This window comes from Lepidochelys olivacea (genome assembly GCF_965140295.1).
Source record: "Lepidochelys olivacea isolate rLepOli2 genome assembly, chromosome: 13".
NCBI classification, from domain to species: Eukaryota; Metazoa; Chordata; order Testudines; family Cheloniidae; genus Lepidochelys; species Lepidochelys olivacea.
The window spans coordinates 31652992-31670495 of NC_140423.1; the positions used below are offsets into that span (position 1 = coordinate 31652992).

Below are 17504 nucleotides of genomic sequence, written 5' to 3' on the forward strand. Positions count from 1 at the left end.
GCTACCCCTTGGCCTGGGACCCTTGCTCCACCACCCTGTGGCTTAGTGATGCTGCACTTGGGGCTGCTTTAACATGACAACTGATGTTAATTGAGCTTCTTCTGCAGCTGGATCAAAGGTCTGGACCATGAGAAACAAGAAACAGACGTTCACTTTAACTCCCTGACTGGGGAAGGCAACTTCAACTGGAGGTTTGTGTTCCACTTCAACTACCTCCCAACTGAGAAGGAGATCTCCTATAAGAAGAAGGACTCCATCTTCTCCCTGGAGGAATCTGAGTTCAGGGAGCCAGCTGTCCTGGTCCTTCAGGTCTGGGATTATGACAGGATTTCAGCGAATGACTTTCTAGGTACAGTATCCTCTTGCTGAGAGAAGGGGCTGTTTCTCTGTGCCTCGCCTTCTGCGCCTGCCCAGACCACCTGCCCTGAGCTTTGCAGGAAATGGCTCCCAGTCAAGATGAGCTGGGGCTGCAGGGAGCTCATTTACCCTCTTTTGCGTTTGCAGGCTCCCTCCTGGCCCACTGGTAGAACTTGTGTTTACAGCACCAGGGTCCTACCAGATTCCAGTTGACTCCTGGCATTGGGATTAAACTCTCTCATTCAGACCAGTTATTCATCTTCTGACCCATCTCTGCACTGTGCAGTACTGTTCCCCCTAACCGTGGAACAGGGGGCGAGTGAGCAGCTTCTTCCAAAGCTGACCCCACTGGGGCTCTGCATAGTGACCTTCACCTTCTCTCTGGCTCTTGCCTAGCCACCTTCCTGCTGCCTCTGAGCTCCCCCTGTCCAGGGACTTGGAGCCCTCATGCGGCTTTTGAAATACTGTTGTGTCCAAGGGTCAGCCTGAACCAGGGCCTTTGATTGAAGGGGGAAGCCTTCAGCTAGAGGTGGTGGCTGGTGATGCTGATGGCACTTAGATGGCGGCACTTAGATGGCACCACTTAGATGCATCCGATGAAGTGAGCTGTATGTCACGAAAGCTCATGCTCAAATAAATTGGTTAGTCTCTAAGGTGCCACAAGTACTCCTTTTCTTTTTAGATGGCATGGTAGCAGGTGCCTTAGAAATACCAGGAACAGACTGCTGACAAGTCTTCTCTCCTTTCAGGATGTTTCTTTCATTCTCAGACTGTGCAGCAAATGCTCCCCACTTCCATTATGCTTAAGTTATCCAAACTTTGAACCTCGGCACTAAACACTAGGCCCTCTGAGGGGAACATAAGCATATGGATGTGCTATACTGCAAGCATAATAATACAGAAGGTTGGCAATTTTCTGCTGAAACAGTTTTGTTTGAAAATGCCAATTCATTGAACCTGAAGCGTTTCTTGGATGCATCTCAGATTTAGCCATTTTCAGTGTGTTCTCTGGGAAAGCTGCCACCTTACCAGGCTGCAAATGAGCCCAGAGTTCATGGGGCCACAGCTCTGAGACAGCCCCACCATACAGGCTGCCCTGTGCTCAGGAGACCCCAGTCTTCCAGAGTCTAGGACTCCAGGGCACACAGCCAAGCAGGGCTTCCAGGCTCCTGCTGTGGAGCCAGGAGCCTGAAAGCCCTGGGAGCCCTGGCTCAGCTCTTGGTTCCACAGCCGGGAGCCTGGAAGGGCTGAGAACTCCCTCTTCCAGGCTTCCTGCTGCAGAGCAAGGAGCCCAGAGCCAGGGTATCTTGTCCCCATGGTGAGGATGCCTCAGAGCTGCAGGCCCTGAGAGCCTCTGGTGCTGCTGGGTGAAACTGACATAGAGGTTCTGATCACAGCAGCAGTGAAACTGACAAGAATGGCATTTGCAATATTGCTGTAGCAGGGGTGGTCCCAGGATATCAGAGAGACAAGCTTGTCTCTTTCACCAGCTGAAGTTGGTCCAATAAAAGATATTACCTCCCCCACCATGTCTCTTCAAGAATGTCAGTTTTATTCAGCTGCTGTCAGAGTCCCAGGAGCTGGTTGTGTGTGGGAAACAGCATGCGTCAATGTTTCCGAAATAATTTTTATTCAGGATTTCTGGTTTTCAGGAAATTTCAAAAAATTTAGATTCGTTATGATTTGGAACAAAACCAAATTTCTAAAAATGAAATTTCCTGTGAGCTGGAAATCCTGCATTTCGTCCAGCTCTAGGCAACACCTTTAACCACGACAAAAGCTCCTTTTATTCATTAACCCATTGCCAATCAATTCAAAAGGCTTCATTGGCATGGAAAGGCATATAAAGCAAACCTGCTCAGCAGTAAAAAGAACGAGAAGTACTTGTGGCACCACAAATTTATTTGGGCATAAGCTTTCAAAAAGCTTTCATGAAAGCTTACGCCCAAATAAATTTGTTAGTCTCTAAGGTGCCACAAGAACTCCTCCTTCTTTTTGCTGATACCGACTAACATGGCTACCCCTCTGAAACCTGCTCAGCAGTGCCATCTACTGATGGCAAGAAGAGAACATTAGACCCAGAACATCTGGTATTTCTGGGACATGAGCTGCTTACATTTGTGACAAAGACACAAAATGAGGGAAAGAGAACAGGAGGGAGCTGGCGATGGTGCTGGCTGTAGCCTAAACAAAGCGTTCTCCCACCCCAGTGTCAAGATTTTATCATTCTGTACTGAACATGAGGGACAAGCTGGGGCATGAGAAGAAGGTCGATTTAGACCTAGAGGTACTGATGAGAGGCACAGTGTGGCACAGCTCAGGTGTGACTCTGTATAAGAGAGAGTGTGGTCAAATGGCTAGGCCGGAAGAGTGGGACTCAGGAGATCTGGTTTCTGTTCCAGGTTGTGCCACCAACTCAGCATGTGAGGCAAGTCACTTCCTCTCCCTCCGACCCTCAGTTTCCCCATCCCTAAAGTGAGGATAACACTGTTGATGGACCTTTGCTTTGAGAGCTACAAACAGAAATCACTGCCTCTGGTGGGAGTGTTACTGATTCTCTGGGGACTGGGATGGGTGCAGGCCAAGCAGCATGTTGATGCTGGCCCTAATGTGTTACTTGCATTGACACAAATGATCCACCCCTGAGGTTCTCACTTCCTGCCTGTCTTTGAAGGGTCCATTGAACTGAAGCTGAACGACATGGTGCGGGGAGCCAAGAGTTCTGAGCAGTGCACCATTAAGATGGCCAAGGAAAAGGCCACCCCCCGCTTCTCCATCTTCCGGAACAAGCGGATGAGGGGCTGGTGGCCCTTCATCAAACTGAAAGACCAGGAAGATGAGGAGCGAGAGGAGCGAGAGGCCAAGGAGAAGAAGAAGAAGAAGAAGAAGAGGAGGTCGATGAAGCCAGAAGACATTGAGTTTGCAGACCCCAGTGGGAACAAGTACCTCCTGACGGTAAGGAGCAGGAGAGAGGGGCAGAGCCCCTGTCTGTGAGGCAGTGCTCAGTACCTGCCTGCCTGAGTTGTGGGGAGTGTGAGGCCTGCAGCTGGCACGGACTGGGCCATGGCTAACTGCAAAAGCTTTGTAGTGGGCGTGGGGCTGTGTGCCCCAGGACTGATGGGCATGGCAGAGAGCCTTGTAGCTCAGTGCTCTCAGCCTCCAGCTCAGCACTGTTCACAGCTTGTTTGCTTAGCTGAGCAGTCTGCTGGGGGCAGCAGGGTCTATGGGAGGTTTTTCCTGCCGTGCAGATGAGAGGAGGAGGGCTGGAGTGAAGGCATTGTCATTGGTGGGGGTGCAGCTGCTTCTCTGAGTCCCCTTTTCCTGGGCACAGGGCAGCCTCCTCCCCGGGCTGGTTCCAGCTTCCTGCCTGGGTTAGCAAGAAGTCAGGCCTGGTTCCCCAGTGAGCTCCAGCTGCCTGGATCTCACAGACGTTTCACCCTTCCCTGCCTGGTCTGTGATTCCTGTCAACAAGCACAGGAGGGAGCATGGGGTTGGCTGCCCCAGGGTCCCCCTGGGACTCAGACAGAGCCTAACACTGGCAGTTACTGAATCAGCCATAGCGGTGAGATGTGATCATAGAATCCTAGAATATCAGGGTTGGGAGGGACCTCAGGAGGTCATCTAGTCCAACCCCCTGCTCATAGCAGGACCAACCACAACTAAATCATCCCAGCCAGGGCTTTGTCAAGCCTGATCCTAGACTTGACAAACATTTCCCCCGAAGGCCCTGAGCAGTCTCCTGTGGTTTGACTGAGGACGCTTCCCCCAAGGGCAGGAATATTTGGTAGCCGGGGATGTGGGGCTAGGAGCTGAAATGGCCCCTGACCTTGGCAATGACTAGTTGGAGTTTCCCAGCAAGGGAGAGGGTAGCCAGGAGGTCCTGGGACTCTGAGGGGCCGTGGACAGGGCATGTGAAAATCAGCAGGTGTGGGGAGAGGTGCAGCCAGGATCTCAGCAGGGGGAAGGGGAAGAGGGCTGCAGCCTGGCATGCTGCTGATATGCCTGCACCAGGTTCCCCCGCCCGCTGCATAAACCAGCCAGGTGCCAGGAGCTGAGGAAGCATGCCAGCAATGCGCCCGTGTTCACAACTCCACGCAGCAGCACCTAGCGCTGTCCCGGTGGGACCCGGCTGCGTGGTGGAGTGCAGGCTGGGTTCAGTGTGCCAGGAGGAAGGTCGTGTTCACTCCCGGTGGGCTGCTGGACAACAGCTCTGGCTTCTCTCACTGGGCAAGTGGAAGAGGGAGGCCTTTTGTGCCTGATCTCTGGAGAGGGCAGTCATTGTGCCGAGCACTTGTCTCGAGTGGTCATTCACCGGTCCTATGGAGTCTCTGCTCAGGAGGATATGTCTAAAGCACCAGGAACGGCACTGTGACAGGGGGTATCAACCCGCACTGGGCAAACGGGGCGGCACTGCTCGACACGCCGACCCCCCATGACAGGCACAGTGCACAGAGCCCTGCGCTGGGCAGCTCCTGCCCTAGGAGATGAACCTCGAGGAGGTGGCTCCATGGGCAGGGCAGCCTGCCAGGGCTCTGGTGTCTGGATGCTTCCTTGACTTGCTCCTGGTGGTGCTGGCGAGAAGTGAGTATTGGGAGTGTTGTGAGAGGCTCCGGAGGGCACTTTTCAAAGAGGCCAGAAAGGCCCCGAGGGGCAGATTTTCAAAGGTATTTAGGTGCCTATAGACACAGATTTTCAAAGTGCCTGAGCAGGTTTGGTGCCTGACTCCCACTGAGCGACTGTTGAAAACCTGGCCCTGCAACTCTAGATGAGACAGTATCAGCCTGGCTCGTCCTGAAGACGTGAGTGTGTCTCAAGTGTGTTTCTCTGCAGGGTAAAGTGGAAGCTGAGTTCCAGCTATTGACTGTGGAGGAGGCCGAGAAGAGCCCCGTTGGTCTGGGCCGAAAAGAGCCTGAACCCCTGGAGAAGCCCAAGTGAGTATCAATCATAGAATCACAGGAGTGGAGGGAACCTCAAGAGGTCGTCTAGTCCAGTCTCTTGCACTCGTGGCAGGACTAAGTATTATCTAGACCAATCCTGCCAGGTGTTTGTCTAACCTGCTCGTAAACAGCTCCAATGATGGAGATTCCACAACCTTCCTGGGCAATTTATTTCAGTGCTTAACCACCCTGGAAGTTTTTCCTAATGTCCAACCCAAACAACCCTTGCTGCAATTTAAGCCCATTGCTTCTTGTCCTGTCCTTAGAGGTTAAGAAGAACAATTTTTCTCCCTCCTCCTTGTAACAACCATTTATGTAAAGGAAAACTGTTATCATGTGTCCCCTCGGTTGTCTCATCTCCAGACTACACAAATCCAATTATTTCAAACTCCCCTCATAGGGCATGTTCCCTAGACCTTTAATCATTTTTGTTGCTTTCCTCTGGACTTTCTCCAATTTGTTCCCATCTTTCCTAAAATGTGGTGCCCAGAACTGGACACAATACTCCAGCTGAGGCCTAATCAGTGCGAAGTAGAGCAGAAGAATTACTTCTCATGTCTTGCTTACAACACTCCTGCTAATACATCCCAGAATGAGGTTTGCTTTTTTTGCAACAGTCCTACACTGTTGATTTATATTTAGCTTGTGATCCACTATGATCCCCAGATCCCTTTCTGCAGTACTCCTTCCTAGGCAGTCATTTTCCATTTTGTATGTGTACAATTGACTGTTCCTTCTTAAGTAGAGTACTTTGCATTTGTTCTTATTGAATTTCATCCTATTCAGACTATTTCTCCAGTCTGTCCAGATCATTTTGAATTTTAATCCTATCCTCCAAAGCCCTTGCAACCTCTCCCAGCTTGGTATTGTCTGCAAACTTTATAAGTGTACTCTCTATGCCATTATCTAAATCATTGATGAAGATATTGAACAGAACCGGACCCAGAACTGATCCCTGCGGGACCCCACTCATTATGCCCTTTCAGCATGACTGTGAACCACTGATAACTGCTTTCTGCTAACAGTTTTCCAACCAGTTTTGCACCCACCTTATAGTAGCTCCATCTAGGTTGTATTTCCCTAATTTGTTTATGAGAAGGTCATGTGAGATAGTATCAAAAGCTTTACTAGGGTCAAGATATACCACATCTACCGCTTCCCCCCCATCCACAAGGCTTGTTAGCTTTTCAAAGAAAGCTATCAGGTTGGTTTGACCTGATTGGTTCTTGACAATTCTATGCTTTTACTTATCACCTTATCTTCTAGGTGTTCGCTAATTGATTGCTTAATTATTTGCTCCTTTATCTTTTTGGGTACAGAAGTTAAGCTGACTGGTCTGTAATTTCCCCGGGTTATCCTTATTCCCCTTTTTATAGATGGGCACTATATTTGCCCTCTTCCAGCCCTCTGGAATCTCTCCCGTCTACCATGACTTTTTGAAGAGAATTCCTCATGGCTCAGAAATCTCCTCAGTCAGCTCCTTGAGTATTCTAGGATGGATTTCAACAGGCCCTGCCAACTTGTGCCATGTGCATGTGCCAGGCAGAGAGGCACTGGAATTTCAGGCTGGGGTTTGATACCATGCCTGCTCTCAGCTTGGGTCTGCCTGCGGCTGCACACAGGCACTGAGGGAAAAGGGAGGAGCTTTCAGACTTAATGGAACCAAGATCAGAATCCAGGGACTGTTGGGGACTCCGGGGCTCAGGCTGTAGACGGTGAAGCCATCTCCACTGAGGATGTGGGCTGAGTCCCTGGGGCGGAGCCATCCTGGCTGAGGGTGCAGGTGGAGTCCCTGGAGCACAGCTGTTCTGAGATTTACTGAAACAAGCGATAGGGCTTGTGTATCACTGTAGTTGCGCCTGCACTAGGAGGGTACACTGATGTAACTACATTGGTTTTAGTGAGCTAGTTAAATTGGTGCAAAAATGGAGACCAGCCTTACTAACGAGGCCTTAGCTGCTCTGGTGGCTCAGCTGCCTGTGCAGTCATCCTGCAGGCCCTGCCGGTGTGTGCTCTGCATCCATCAGAAGATGAAAAGGGGGTGGGGGAGGGGGGATGAAAAGTCCCTCCCTCCCCCCAGGAGAGCCTATTTGTCACCTGCAGCGTGGGTGCCTTGCAGAACCCTGGTCTAGTGCAGGGTCCAGGCTCCAGAGAAAATAATACAAAAATAAGAATACCGATAACGATAAGTAAATACAAAGATTTTGTGGTCTGTTCAGAAGTGCCTGGCAGTCTGGATTTAGCCCACAGTCTGCCTATTAACTACCCCGGTCTAATGTCTGTGCAAGAATCCTACAAAGCCCCCAGATTGTGCTGGCAGTGAAGTGGATGCAGGGAATGGGGTCCTGTTTTGAAAGAATACATTGTAGGCACAGGCATCAATTTGAGTTTGGGGGCTCAGGGATACAGGCTGATCTGCACTGATCTGATACCTGGTTATTCGCAGCCCATGAGTAGCAGCAGCTAATGGTATGCTGTAGATTTCCAGGGCACTGAATTGGACTGGGTGGAGCTTTGCTTTGCTTTGTCTGAGCTCAGCGGCCTTTTCCATTCTCTGTTCTAGCCGTCCAAAAACATCCTTCAACTGGTTTGTGAATCCCATGAAAACCTTCATCTTTTTCATCTGGAAGCGGTACAAGAAGTACATCATTGCTTTGGTCATTATTGCTGTGGTGACTATCTTCCTGGTCCTTTTACTCTACACAATGCCTGGGTACATCAGCCAGAAGATCATCAACGGATAAGTGCGGTCAGAGACTGGTCTCCCCAGAGGACCATGGCTGTTGCTCCAGAAATTGACATTCTATACCAAATATTTTAAGGACAGGTTGCCAGTGGCTGAAGGTGCTGGGACTCTTTGTGAATGCTGCATCGGGAGGGAGAGGAGCGGAGAAGCTGCCCTTTCTGGGTAGTTGTATTTCGCACTTAGAACTTGTGATAGACTGTGATTATAGCACTGTGGAGCAGAGTGATAATGATTTGGGTAAAATGTTTGGTTTTCATTAGTTGGGAGGAATCTGTCCCAGCTGGGGTTGGCTGTGGGGAGATTTGCAACGAATATCAGCTCTGTACCTCTCTCCCTTGCGCTAAGCAGAGGAGCCTCTCTTACAGGAGTGGGAGGAGCGGTGCTGCTTTCTCTGCATGGCATCAGTGTAATAACGCGGAGTAGGGTGACCAGATGTCCCGATTTTATAGAGACAGTCCTGATTTGGGGAGCTTTTTCTGTTACCCCCCCACCCCCATCCCGATTTTTGACACTTGCTGTCTGGTCACCCTAACGCAGAGGCTTTTCACCCAGAGAACTTAGCGCACTTCACAAGGTGGCGGAGCGTTCCTGTCCCCTTTGTACAGATCAGAGAGTCAGGGCATGTCTGCGCTATGGAGACTATGTTGCGGAAGGGGTTTTTCCATTGCCATAGGACCGACAGCTGTGCTGACGCTGGGCATTAGGTTAGAGCTGTGTCAGTCAGGAGGTGTCTGACTGATGTCAGCCTGGCGGTCAAGCGTAGACCAGGCCTCAGTGGCAGAGCTGGGACCAGCAGAGTGACAAGTAGAGAAACTAGAGAGGAGCTGCAGCAGGCCAGCAAAGTGAGCAGGGGAAAAGAATGAAGGAGCCAAACTGTTCATGACCCTCACCACGACTTGGGTAGGGGTGAGGGACAGGCAAAGTCTGAGTCCACTTGTGAGCTGGGGTTTCCCAGCCAAGTGTGCACCCCAGCCCGCCCTCCACACTGCTGTTAAACACGCTTCTTTGCATTTAGTAAGGCTGGACTTGAAGCTCTTTTTAACCCTTGTGTTAGACCTTTACTCCCTCTGGAATAGAAACCCCCAAAGGATCTGACCCATTACCTGGTGCTTCTCATCCACTCAGCATTTGCTAGGGTTTCCCAGCTGGCTTTCAGAGGCCTGGTCTGTACCCAAACTTAGCTCAGCCTAGCTACCTGGCTCAGGGCTATGAAAAATGTCACTTCCTGGGTGCTATTTGGGTTGCCCTAACCCCCACTGTAGATGCAAGAATTCTCCCATTGACCCTGCTGCCGCCTCGCGACGGGGCGGGTTGACTAACAAACCCGCCTTGCGTTGCTGTAGTAAGTGTCTACACTGCAGTGCAGCTGGCCGTTTGTAGTGTAGACATACCTGGAGAGTGTAACAGCGACTTGTTTGTCTGGTTCAGACTCCATCCCAGGGCTTCCTTCTCTCTCATGCTAACTGATCTGGGGGATTAACAGTCACTCCTGTATTGCTGTGTTTTGCACCAGATTTGTAGATATTTATATGGATGGTATTTATATGAACAGTGCAAAGTGGCACCAGACTGAAGTAAATCAAACGTCGAGAAATATCCTCAGACCAGCTTCCACCTCTGCTGCATTCTTTGTGCTCTGGGCACTGATTTTACTGATACAAGTCAGTAGGGATAAAATTTTATCATGGTAAAATTAAGCAAAATTCATTGAATGGTCATGGTAAAAATGTACAAAATCAGGGTCTGGTTGGAGGAGGGGTGGGCTGAAGCTGAAGCCCGAGGGTGGCGGGGGCTGACAGCCTGAGTTCCCCTGCCCCGGGGGGGCTGACAGCCTGAGTTCCCCTGCCCCGGGGGGGGCTGACACTGAAACACCAAGCCCTGCCACCCAGGGCTGGCGCTGACAGCCAGAGCCGTGTCACCAGGGGGCTGACAGCCTGAGACCCCCGCCCCGGGGGGGCTGACAGCCTGAGACCCCCGCCCCGGGGGGGCTGACAGCCTGAGACCCCCGCCCCGGGGGGGCTGACAGCCTGAGTTCCACTGCCCCGGGGGGATGAAGCCAGAGCCCGGCCGCCCCGGGGGTGGGGGGGAGGGGTCAAGCCAGAGCCCGGCTGCTCGAGCCGGCACAGCTGAAGGTGAAGTCCCAGAAGTCTTTTAAAGTCATGGAATCTGTGACCTCCATGACGAAATTGTGTCCTTACCATTCTGCGATGATCGGTTGTAAAGTGATAGAAAAGCAGAGGTGGGCTAGACAAACCCACCAGATGTATAATAACAACACAAATGGACAGTTACTCCTAGCCAGAGACGTGCTGCAGACACATGGTGTTCGCAGACGTGCTCCCCGGTTTCAGTCTCCCCAGCTTACCTAGGTCTGGCACTGGATGGGCAAGGGATGCTGGCATAGTTCTGGGGCTAGCTGTGGGCTCTAGTCCCTTTCCTGTCTCTGAGTGCCCGCCTCCAGCGTTTGGCCTCTTGTCCTTACCTGGCTCAGGTGTGATCTCACAATTCTCCCCCTCGCAGGCCAGGACCTGGCTACCCTGCCCCATGTCCCAAACATTGCTCATCTGGCAGGCCGGACGGGTTTGGGCACCAGCATTTCCTCCCTTTGGAAGCCTGTGGCCAGTGCTGGAGTGATGCCTTAAATGAAAGGGCTCGTCTCTACAGTGGGGGAGGCCTGGTCCACGTGAGGACACTCGGTCGGTTTAACTACATGGCTTGGGTGTGAAAAATCCAACCCCCTGAGCAATGCAGTTAAACTGCCCCGACCTGCTGTAGACCGCGGTAGGCTGACAGGCGAATTCTCCCTGGCTACACCTCGAGGGGAGGGGAGCACCTACGCCCTGGCGTCGGCATAGGCAGCATCTTCACGGAAGAGCTCCATTAGCGCAGCTGCAGCATTTTAAGGGTAGGCCCCCTCGCTGCGCGGGGTGTGAATCGACAGCGCTCCGGTGTGCTGCATGCTCGCTGTCCAGGAGCCCCCCCCCCCCCCCCCCAGTGCAAAGCAGCAGCGGCCACTCAGACAGGCCTGGTCTGCCCTGAAACTTCTGATCAGCAGAGTGACAGCGCGCGCCCTGAGCGATGTAGCTCTACCGGGCTCACCCCCGGTGTAAACGTGGCCAGGTTGATGGGAAATTCTTCCATCGGCTACCACTGCTCAGTGCGACCCCCAGGCTCAGCCCAGCCTAAAGCCTCAGGGGCTGTGGCTTAGGCCAGTCGTATGGATTTCCTGGCACTTTCTTACCTTCCACCCCAGGAGAGGGTAACGGCAACAGCAGCCTCAGCACCCACCTTGGGTTCAGCTGCAAGGCCCCTTACAAGCCCCAGGGGCTAGGAGAGACTGCACGGGCCCTTCCTGTCCCACTCCTACGCCTGCACTGACAGCAGCCACAAGTCCAGGCCGGAGGCAGCAGGGCCTGTGCGCCCCAGAGTGGGGCTCTGACCACTCAAAGAGGGCCACTTCCCAGAGCCCCTGGAGAGATTGTGGCTGAGTCAGGCCAAGTGCCCCTGGACTCCTGCTGCCACGTAGCCCCCGTCTCACCCCCACACCCTGCCGCCGTGGCGGCTCCCAAGCCAGCATGTGGGGCCTAGCCCCACACATGGGCTAACTCGGGGGGTGTTTAAAACTTCACGGCACACGAGCTTGGGCTTGGTGCAGCTGTCACGCCCACCACGCACCTGCATGCACAGAGGTACGCGCACGCATGAGCACACGCCACCATACCACACGTACACAGACACGCACGCTGAGGAAGGAGCCTGCATGGAAGCCCCCTGGAATAGGTCCAAAAATCTCAGCCCTGTGGTGGTGGAGTGTGCCGGCTGGGCTTGGCCCACCACTGCCCCAGCCACCTCCACCCTGCTGGGACTTCAGCCCTTCCCTCCTGGCTGCGGAGCTGAGGCCTGGCCTCAAAGCACTCATGTCATAGGCAGGTGTCTGGGCTAATGCTAGCCTCAGGCAGGGCCTTTGTGTTCACTGCCAAGAGCTCCCTCTTGCCTTCTCCCCTGCCTTGCTGTCCTGGACACAGGGCTTTGCGGGAGGGGCCAGGCCCAGCCATGGGGAGCAAAGTGGTAAGTGCGCGGGTGCCTCCAGGAATTGCCAGCACATAGCCAGAGCGCCTCCCTATATGCTCCTCTGCCGGCGGGAGGGCATTGGTCATGGGGCCGCAGAGGCCTGCGTTCCTGGGGCAGATTTCGACGTGGCTGTTGTTTCTGGCGGTGTGGCTCAGGGTGCATAATGGCACAGTCCTTCTCCCCAGCATGCAGGGCAGTGGGCCAGCCCTGTGGGGAAGGCGGGTGTTGGAGGTCCCATGGCAGGTGTCTTGGAGGAAACTGGGGGCTTTGGCGATGGGATAGCTTTTGTAGGGGCCCTTGGGCTGGGTGGAGTGTTGTAGCAGCAGAGGTTGTGGGTGGGAGCAGTGGTGCTAGAAGGGCATTATGGGGGTTCCATGGGAGCTGGGTGGGCATGGGACAGTGGGGGACATCCAGGGGTGGGATAGCTTGTGGGCCACTTGTGGGCTGCTGTCCAGGAGCAGAGAGTCTGAGAGTGCCCTCTCCTCTTTCATCATAAGAATATAAGAACAGCCATACTGGGTCAGACCAAAAGTCCATCTAGCCCAGTATCCTGTCTTCTGACAGTGGCCAATGCCAGCTGCCCCAGAGGGAATGAACAGAACAGGTAATCATCAAGTGATTCATCCCATCGCTCATTCCTGGCTTCTGGCAAACAGAGGCTAGGGACACCCATCCCCTGCCCATCCTAGCTAATAGCCATTGATGGACCTATCTTCCATGAACTTATCTAGTTCTTTTTTGAACCCTGTTATAGTCTTGGCTTTCACAACATCCTCTGGCAAAGAGTTCCATAGGTTGACTGTGTGTTGTGTGAAGAAATACTTCTTTTTGTTTGTTTTAAACCATCTGCTTACTAATTTCATTTGGTGACCCCTAGTTCTTATGTTATGAGAAGGAGTAAATAACACTTCCTTATTTACTTTCCCTACACCAGTCATGACTTTATAGACCTCAATCACATCCCCACTTAGTTGTCTCTTTTCCAAGCTGAAAAGTCCCAGTCTTATTAATCTCTCTTCATACAGCAGCCATTCCATACTCCTAATCATTTTTTGCCCTTTTCTGAACCTTTTCCAATTCCAATATATCTTTTTTGCACGCAATATTCAAGATTTGGGCGTACTGTGGATTTATATACAGGCAATATGATATTTTCTGTCTTATTATCTATCCCTTTCTTAGTGATACCCAGCATTCTATTTGCTTTTTTGCTTCCACAACAGCAAAACATTGAGTGGATATTTTCAGAGAACTATCCACAATGTCTCCAAGATCTCTTTCTTGAGTGGTAACAGCTAATTTAGACCCCATCATTTTATATGTACAGTTGGGATTATGTTTTTCAATGTGCATTACTTTCCATTTATCAACATTGAATTTCATCTGCCATTTTGTTGCCCAGTCACCCAGTTTTGAGAGATTCTTTTGTGGCTCTTCAGTCTGCCTGGGATTTAACTATTTTGAGTAGTTGTATCAGCTGCAAATTTTGCCATCTCACTGTTTACCGTTTTCCAGATCATTTATGAATATGTTGGAACAGTACTGGTCCAGGTACACACACCTGGGGGACACCACTATTTACCTCTCTCCATGCTGAGAACTGACCATTTATTCATACTCTTTGTTTCCTATCTTTTAACCAGTTACCGATCCACAAGAGGACCTTCCCTCTTAGCCCCCCTCAAAGAATTCTAGTATATTTGTGAGGCATGATTTCCCTTTACAAAAACCATGTTGACTCTTCTCCAACAAATTATGTTCATCTATGTGTCTAGCATCAGAGGGGTAGCCGTGTTAGTCTGGATCTGTACCAACACCTACAAGATCTTAGAATCATAGAATATCAGGGTTGGAAGGGACCTCAGGAGGTCATCTAGTCCAACCCCCTGCTCAAAGCAGGACCGATCCCCGACTAAATCATCCCAGCCAGGGCTTTGTCAAGCCTGACCTTAAAAACTTCTAAGGAAGGAGATTCCACCACCTCCCTAGGTAACGCATTCCAGTGTTTCACCACCCTCCTAGTGAAAAAGTTTTTCCTAATATCCAACCTAAATCTCCCCCACTGCAACTTGAGACCATTACTCCTTGTTCTGTCATCTGCTACCACTGAGAACAGTCTAGAGCCATCCTCTTTGGAACCCCCTTTCCGGTAGCTGAAAGCAGCTATCAAATCCCCCCTCATTCTTCTCTTCTGAAGACTAAACATCCCCAGTTCCCTCAGCCTGTCCTCATAAGTCATGTGTTCCAGTCCCCTAATCAATTTTGTTGCCCTCTGCTGGACTCTTTCCAATTTTTCCACATCCTTCTTGTAGTGTGGGGCCCAAAACTGGACACAGTTCTCCAGATGAGGCCTCACCAATGTCGAATAGAGGGGAACGATCACGTCCCTCGATCTGCTGGCAATGCCCCCACTTATACATCCCAAAATGCCATTGGCCTTCTTGGCAACAAGGGCACCCTGTTGATTCATATCCAACTTCTTGTCCACTGTAACCCCTAGGTCCTTTTCTGCAGAACTGCTGCTGAGCCATTCGGTCCCTAGTCTGTAGCGGTGCATTGGATTCTTCCATCCTAAGTGCAGGACTCTGCACTTGTCCTTGTTGAACCTCATAAGATTTCTTTTGGCCCAATCCTCCAATTTGTCTAGTCCCTCTGTATCCTATCCCTACCCAGCATTCTCAGAACTACACATTCACCAAGCATTCTCCAAGCATTCACCTTCACCAAGCATTCTCAGAACTATGATACCCACACAAGGAAATAAGGAAACAGATCAACGGAGCCAGACGTGTACCCAGAAGCCTCCTGCTGCAAGACAAGCCCAAGAAAGAAACCAACAGAACTCCACTGGCCATCACATACAGTCTTCAGCTAAAACCTCTCCAAAACATCATCAGTGATCTACAACCCATCCTGGACAACAATCCCTCACTTTCACAGGCCTTGGGAGGCAGGCCAGTCCTCACCCACAGACAACCTGAAGCATATTCTCACCAGCAACTACACACTGTACCATAGTAACTCTAACTCAGGAACCAATCCATGCAACAAACCTCGATGCCAACTCTGCCCACATATTTACACCAGCGACACCATCACAGGACCTAACCAGATCAGCCAAACCGTCACCGGTGCATTCAACTGCACGTCCGCCAATGTAATATACGCCATCATGTGCCAGCAATGCCCCTCTGCTATGTACATCGGCCAAACTGGACAGTCGCTACATAAAAGGATAAATGGACACAAAGCAGATATTAGGAATGGCAATATACAGAAACCTGTAGGAGAAGGCTTCAACCTCCCTGGACACACAATAGCAGATTTCAAGGTAGCCATCCTGCAGCAAGAAAACATCAGGACCAGACTTCAAAGAGAAACTGCTGAACTTCAGTTCATTTGCAAATTTGACACCATCATCTCAGGATTAAACACAGACTGGGACTGGCTCACCAAGGACAAAAGCAGTTTCTCCTCCCTTGGTGTTCACACCTCCACTGCTAGAAGAGGGCCTCATCCTCCCTGATTGAACTAACCTCGTTATCCCTAGCCTGATTCTTGCTTGCATATTTATACCTGTCTCTGAAATTTCCACTACATACATCTGAGGAAGTGGGTATTCACCCACGAAAGCTTATGCTCCAATACGTCTGTTAGTCTATAAGGTGCCACAGGCCTCTTTGCCGCATCTATGCGTCTGACAGTTTTGTTCTTTACTATAGTTTCAACAAGTTTGCGTGGTACTGAAGTCAGGCTTTCCGGACTGTAATTGCCGGGGTCACCTCTGGAGCCCTTTTTAAAAATTGGCGACACATTAGCTGTTCGCCAGTCATCTGGTACAGAAGCTGATTTAAATGATAGGTTACAGACGACAGTTAGTAGTTCTGCAATTTCACATTTGAGTTCCTTCAGAACTCTTGGGTGACTCCCATCTGGTCTTACTGTTTAATTTATCAATTTGTTCCCAAACCACCTCTAATGACACCTCAATCTGGAACAGTTCCTCAGATCTGTCACCTAAAAAGAATGGCTCAGGTTTGGGAATCTCCCTCACATCCTCAGCCTTGAAGGTTTAGGGCCATTGAAGCTAGTTAGGGTCACAGGGAGCTGACTGGCCACTATTTTTAGGGTTCATAGTCTTGGGCACCCAGGAGCCCTCGCAAGGGTCAGGGCCCCACTGGGCAGAGACACTGTAAGACCTGCTCTGCCCCTGAGAACTTACCATCTGCATGGACAGGGCAGGCAAAGGGGTGAGAAGGAAGCAAAGGCTCAGGGTTTGTTGTGATGATGGGGGGGATGGTGCAGGTTGAATGAGGAGCATCTGGGGGCAGTGCTGGGTGAGGGCAGAGGGTATGGGCATTTGCAGGGTGCAGAGGGAGCCTTAGCCAGCACAGCTATGAAATAGCCTGTCCATCATCTTCACCCGTGCGCCGCATGTGTTGGGCCCAACAGTGGTGACCTGACAAATGAAACATACAGCTTGCAGTAGGAAGAGAGCCTGAGACCAAAGGCCTGGTATGAGGCAGGACCTGCTCACAGAATCTGGCAAGAACAGGGCTGATATTGCAGAAATATGCATTCCTAAGCACAGAGTATTCACGCAAACACATCCCAATAACAAGGATGGTACAAAAACGTTCCCCAAGGATAACAGAAACACACTGACCCCTCCTAAAAGATAAGGTCAGGATGACAGAACATCTCTATTACGTACTAATCGAACCAACATGTACAAGGTGATAACTAGCCATGCCAGGGGACAGTAACTATGTCAGAGGGGTATAAAGATGTACCTCAGGGGGCAGCAGCAGTTCAAATCTGGCAGCAGCCCTGTGGGCTGAAGTGTAAAAGAGACGCCAAGGCCAGAAGAAAAGGAGTACTTGCGGCACCTTAGAGACTAACCAATTTATTTGAGCATGAGCTTTCGTGAGCTACAGCTCACTTCATCGGATGCATACCGTGGAAACTGCAGTAGACATTATATACACACAGAGACCATGAAACAATACCAGAACAAGGCCAGAAGGAAGCACTGTGCGCATCTGGTCTGTCCTGGGTAACATGGGCCAGAGCCCCTCTCAGAATTAACCCTGGTGAACTAGAGCAGATCTCTTAGAAAAACATCCCAGGTATAAAACTTGCCAGTGATGGAGTCCTTGGCAAAGTGTTCCCATGGTTAATTACCTTCACTGTTAAAAATAGGGCCCCCTTTCCTGTCCGAATGTGTCCGGCTTCACATCCCAGCCACTGGCTCTTGTTAGACCTTTGGCTGCTAGATTGCAGAGCCCATTATTATTATTAAAGGCTAAACCTCATTGACATAGTTAAAAAGATACTCAGGTTTGAAATCTCTCTAAGACCACATTACAGTCTCAGGAGCATTCAGAGCCACC

The 17504-nt window shown here is 50.9% G+C and overlaps 1 protein-coding gene across 1 annotated transcript in view; it reads left to right on the forward strand.

Annotated features, from left to right (window-relative positions):
- The window catches only part of LOC311529429 (fer-1-like protein 4), a gene marked incomplete at its 5' end in the record, with an annotated part of 104810 nt that extends 95177 nt beyond the window's left edge, over positions 1-9633 (forward strand). The window contains 4 exons of the mRNA XM_084645404.1: positions 108-349; positions 3032-3312; positions 5188-5288; positions 7858-9633. Coding sequence (XP_084501530.1) covers positions 108-349; positions 3032-3312; positions 5188-5288; positions 7858-8038 — 805 coding nt within the window. The 3' untranslated portion in view covers positions 8039-9633. The remainder of the gene's footprint in view (positions 1-107; positions 350-3031; positions 3313-5187; positions 5289-7857) is intronic.
- Positions 9634-17504: the final 7871 nt, after the last annotated feature.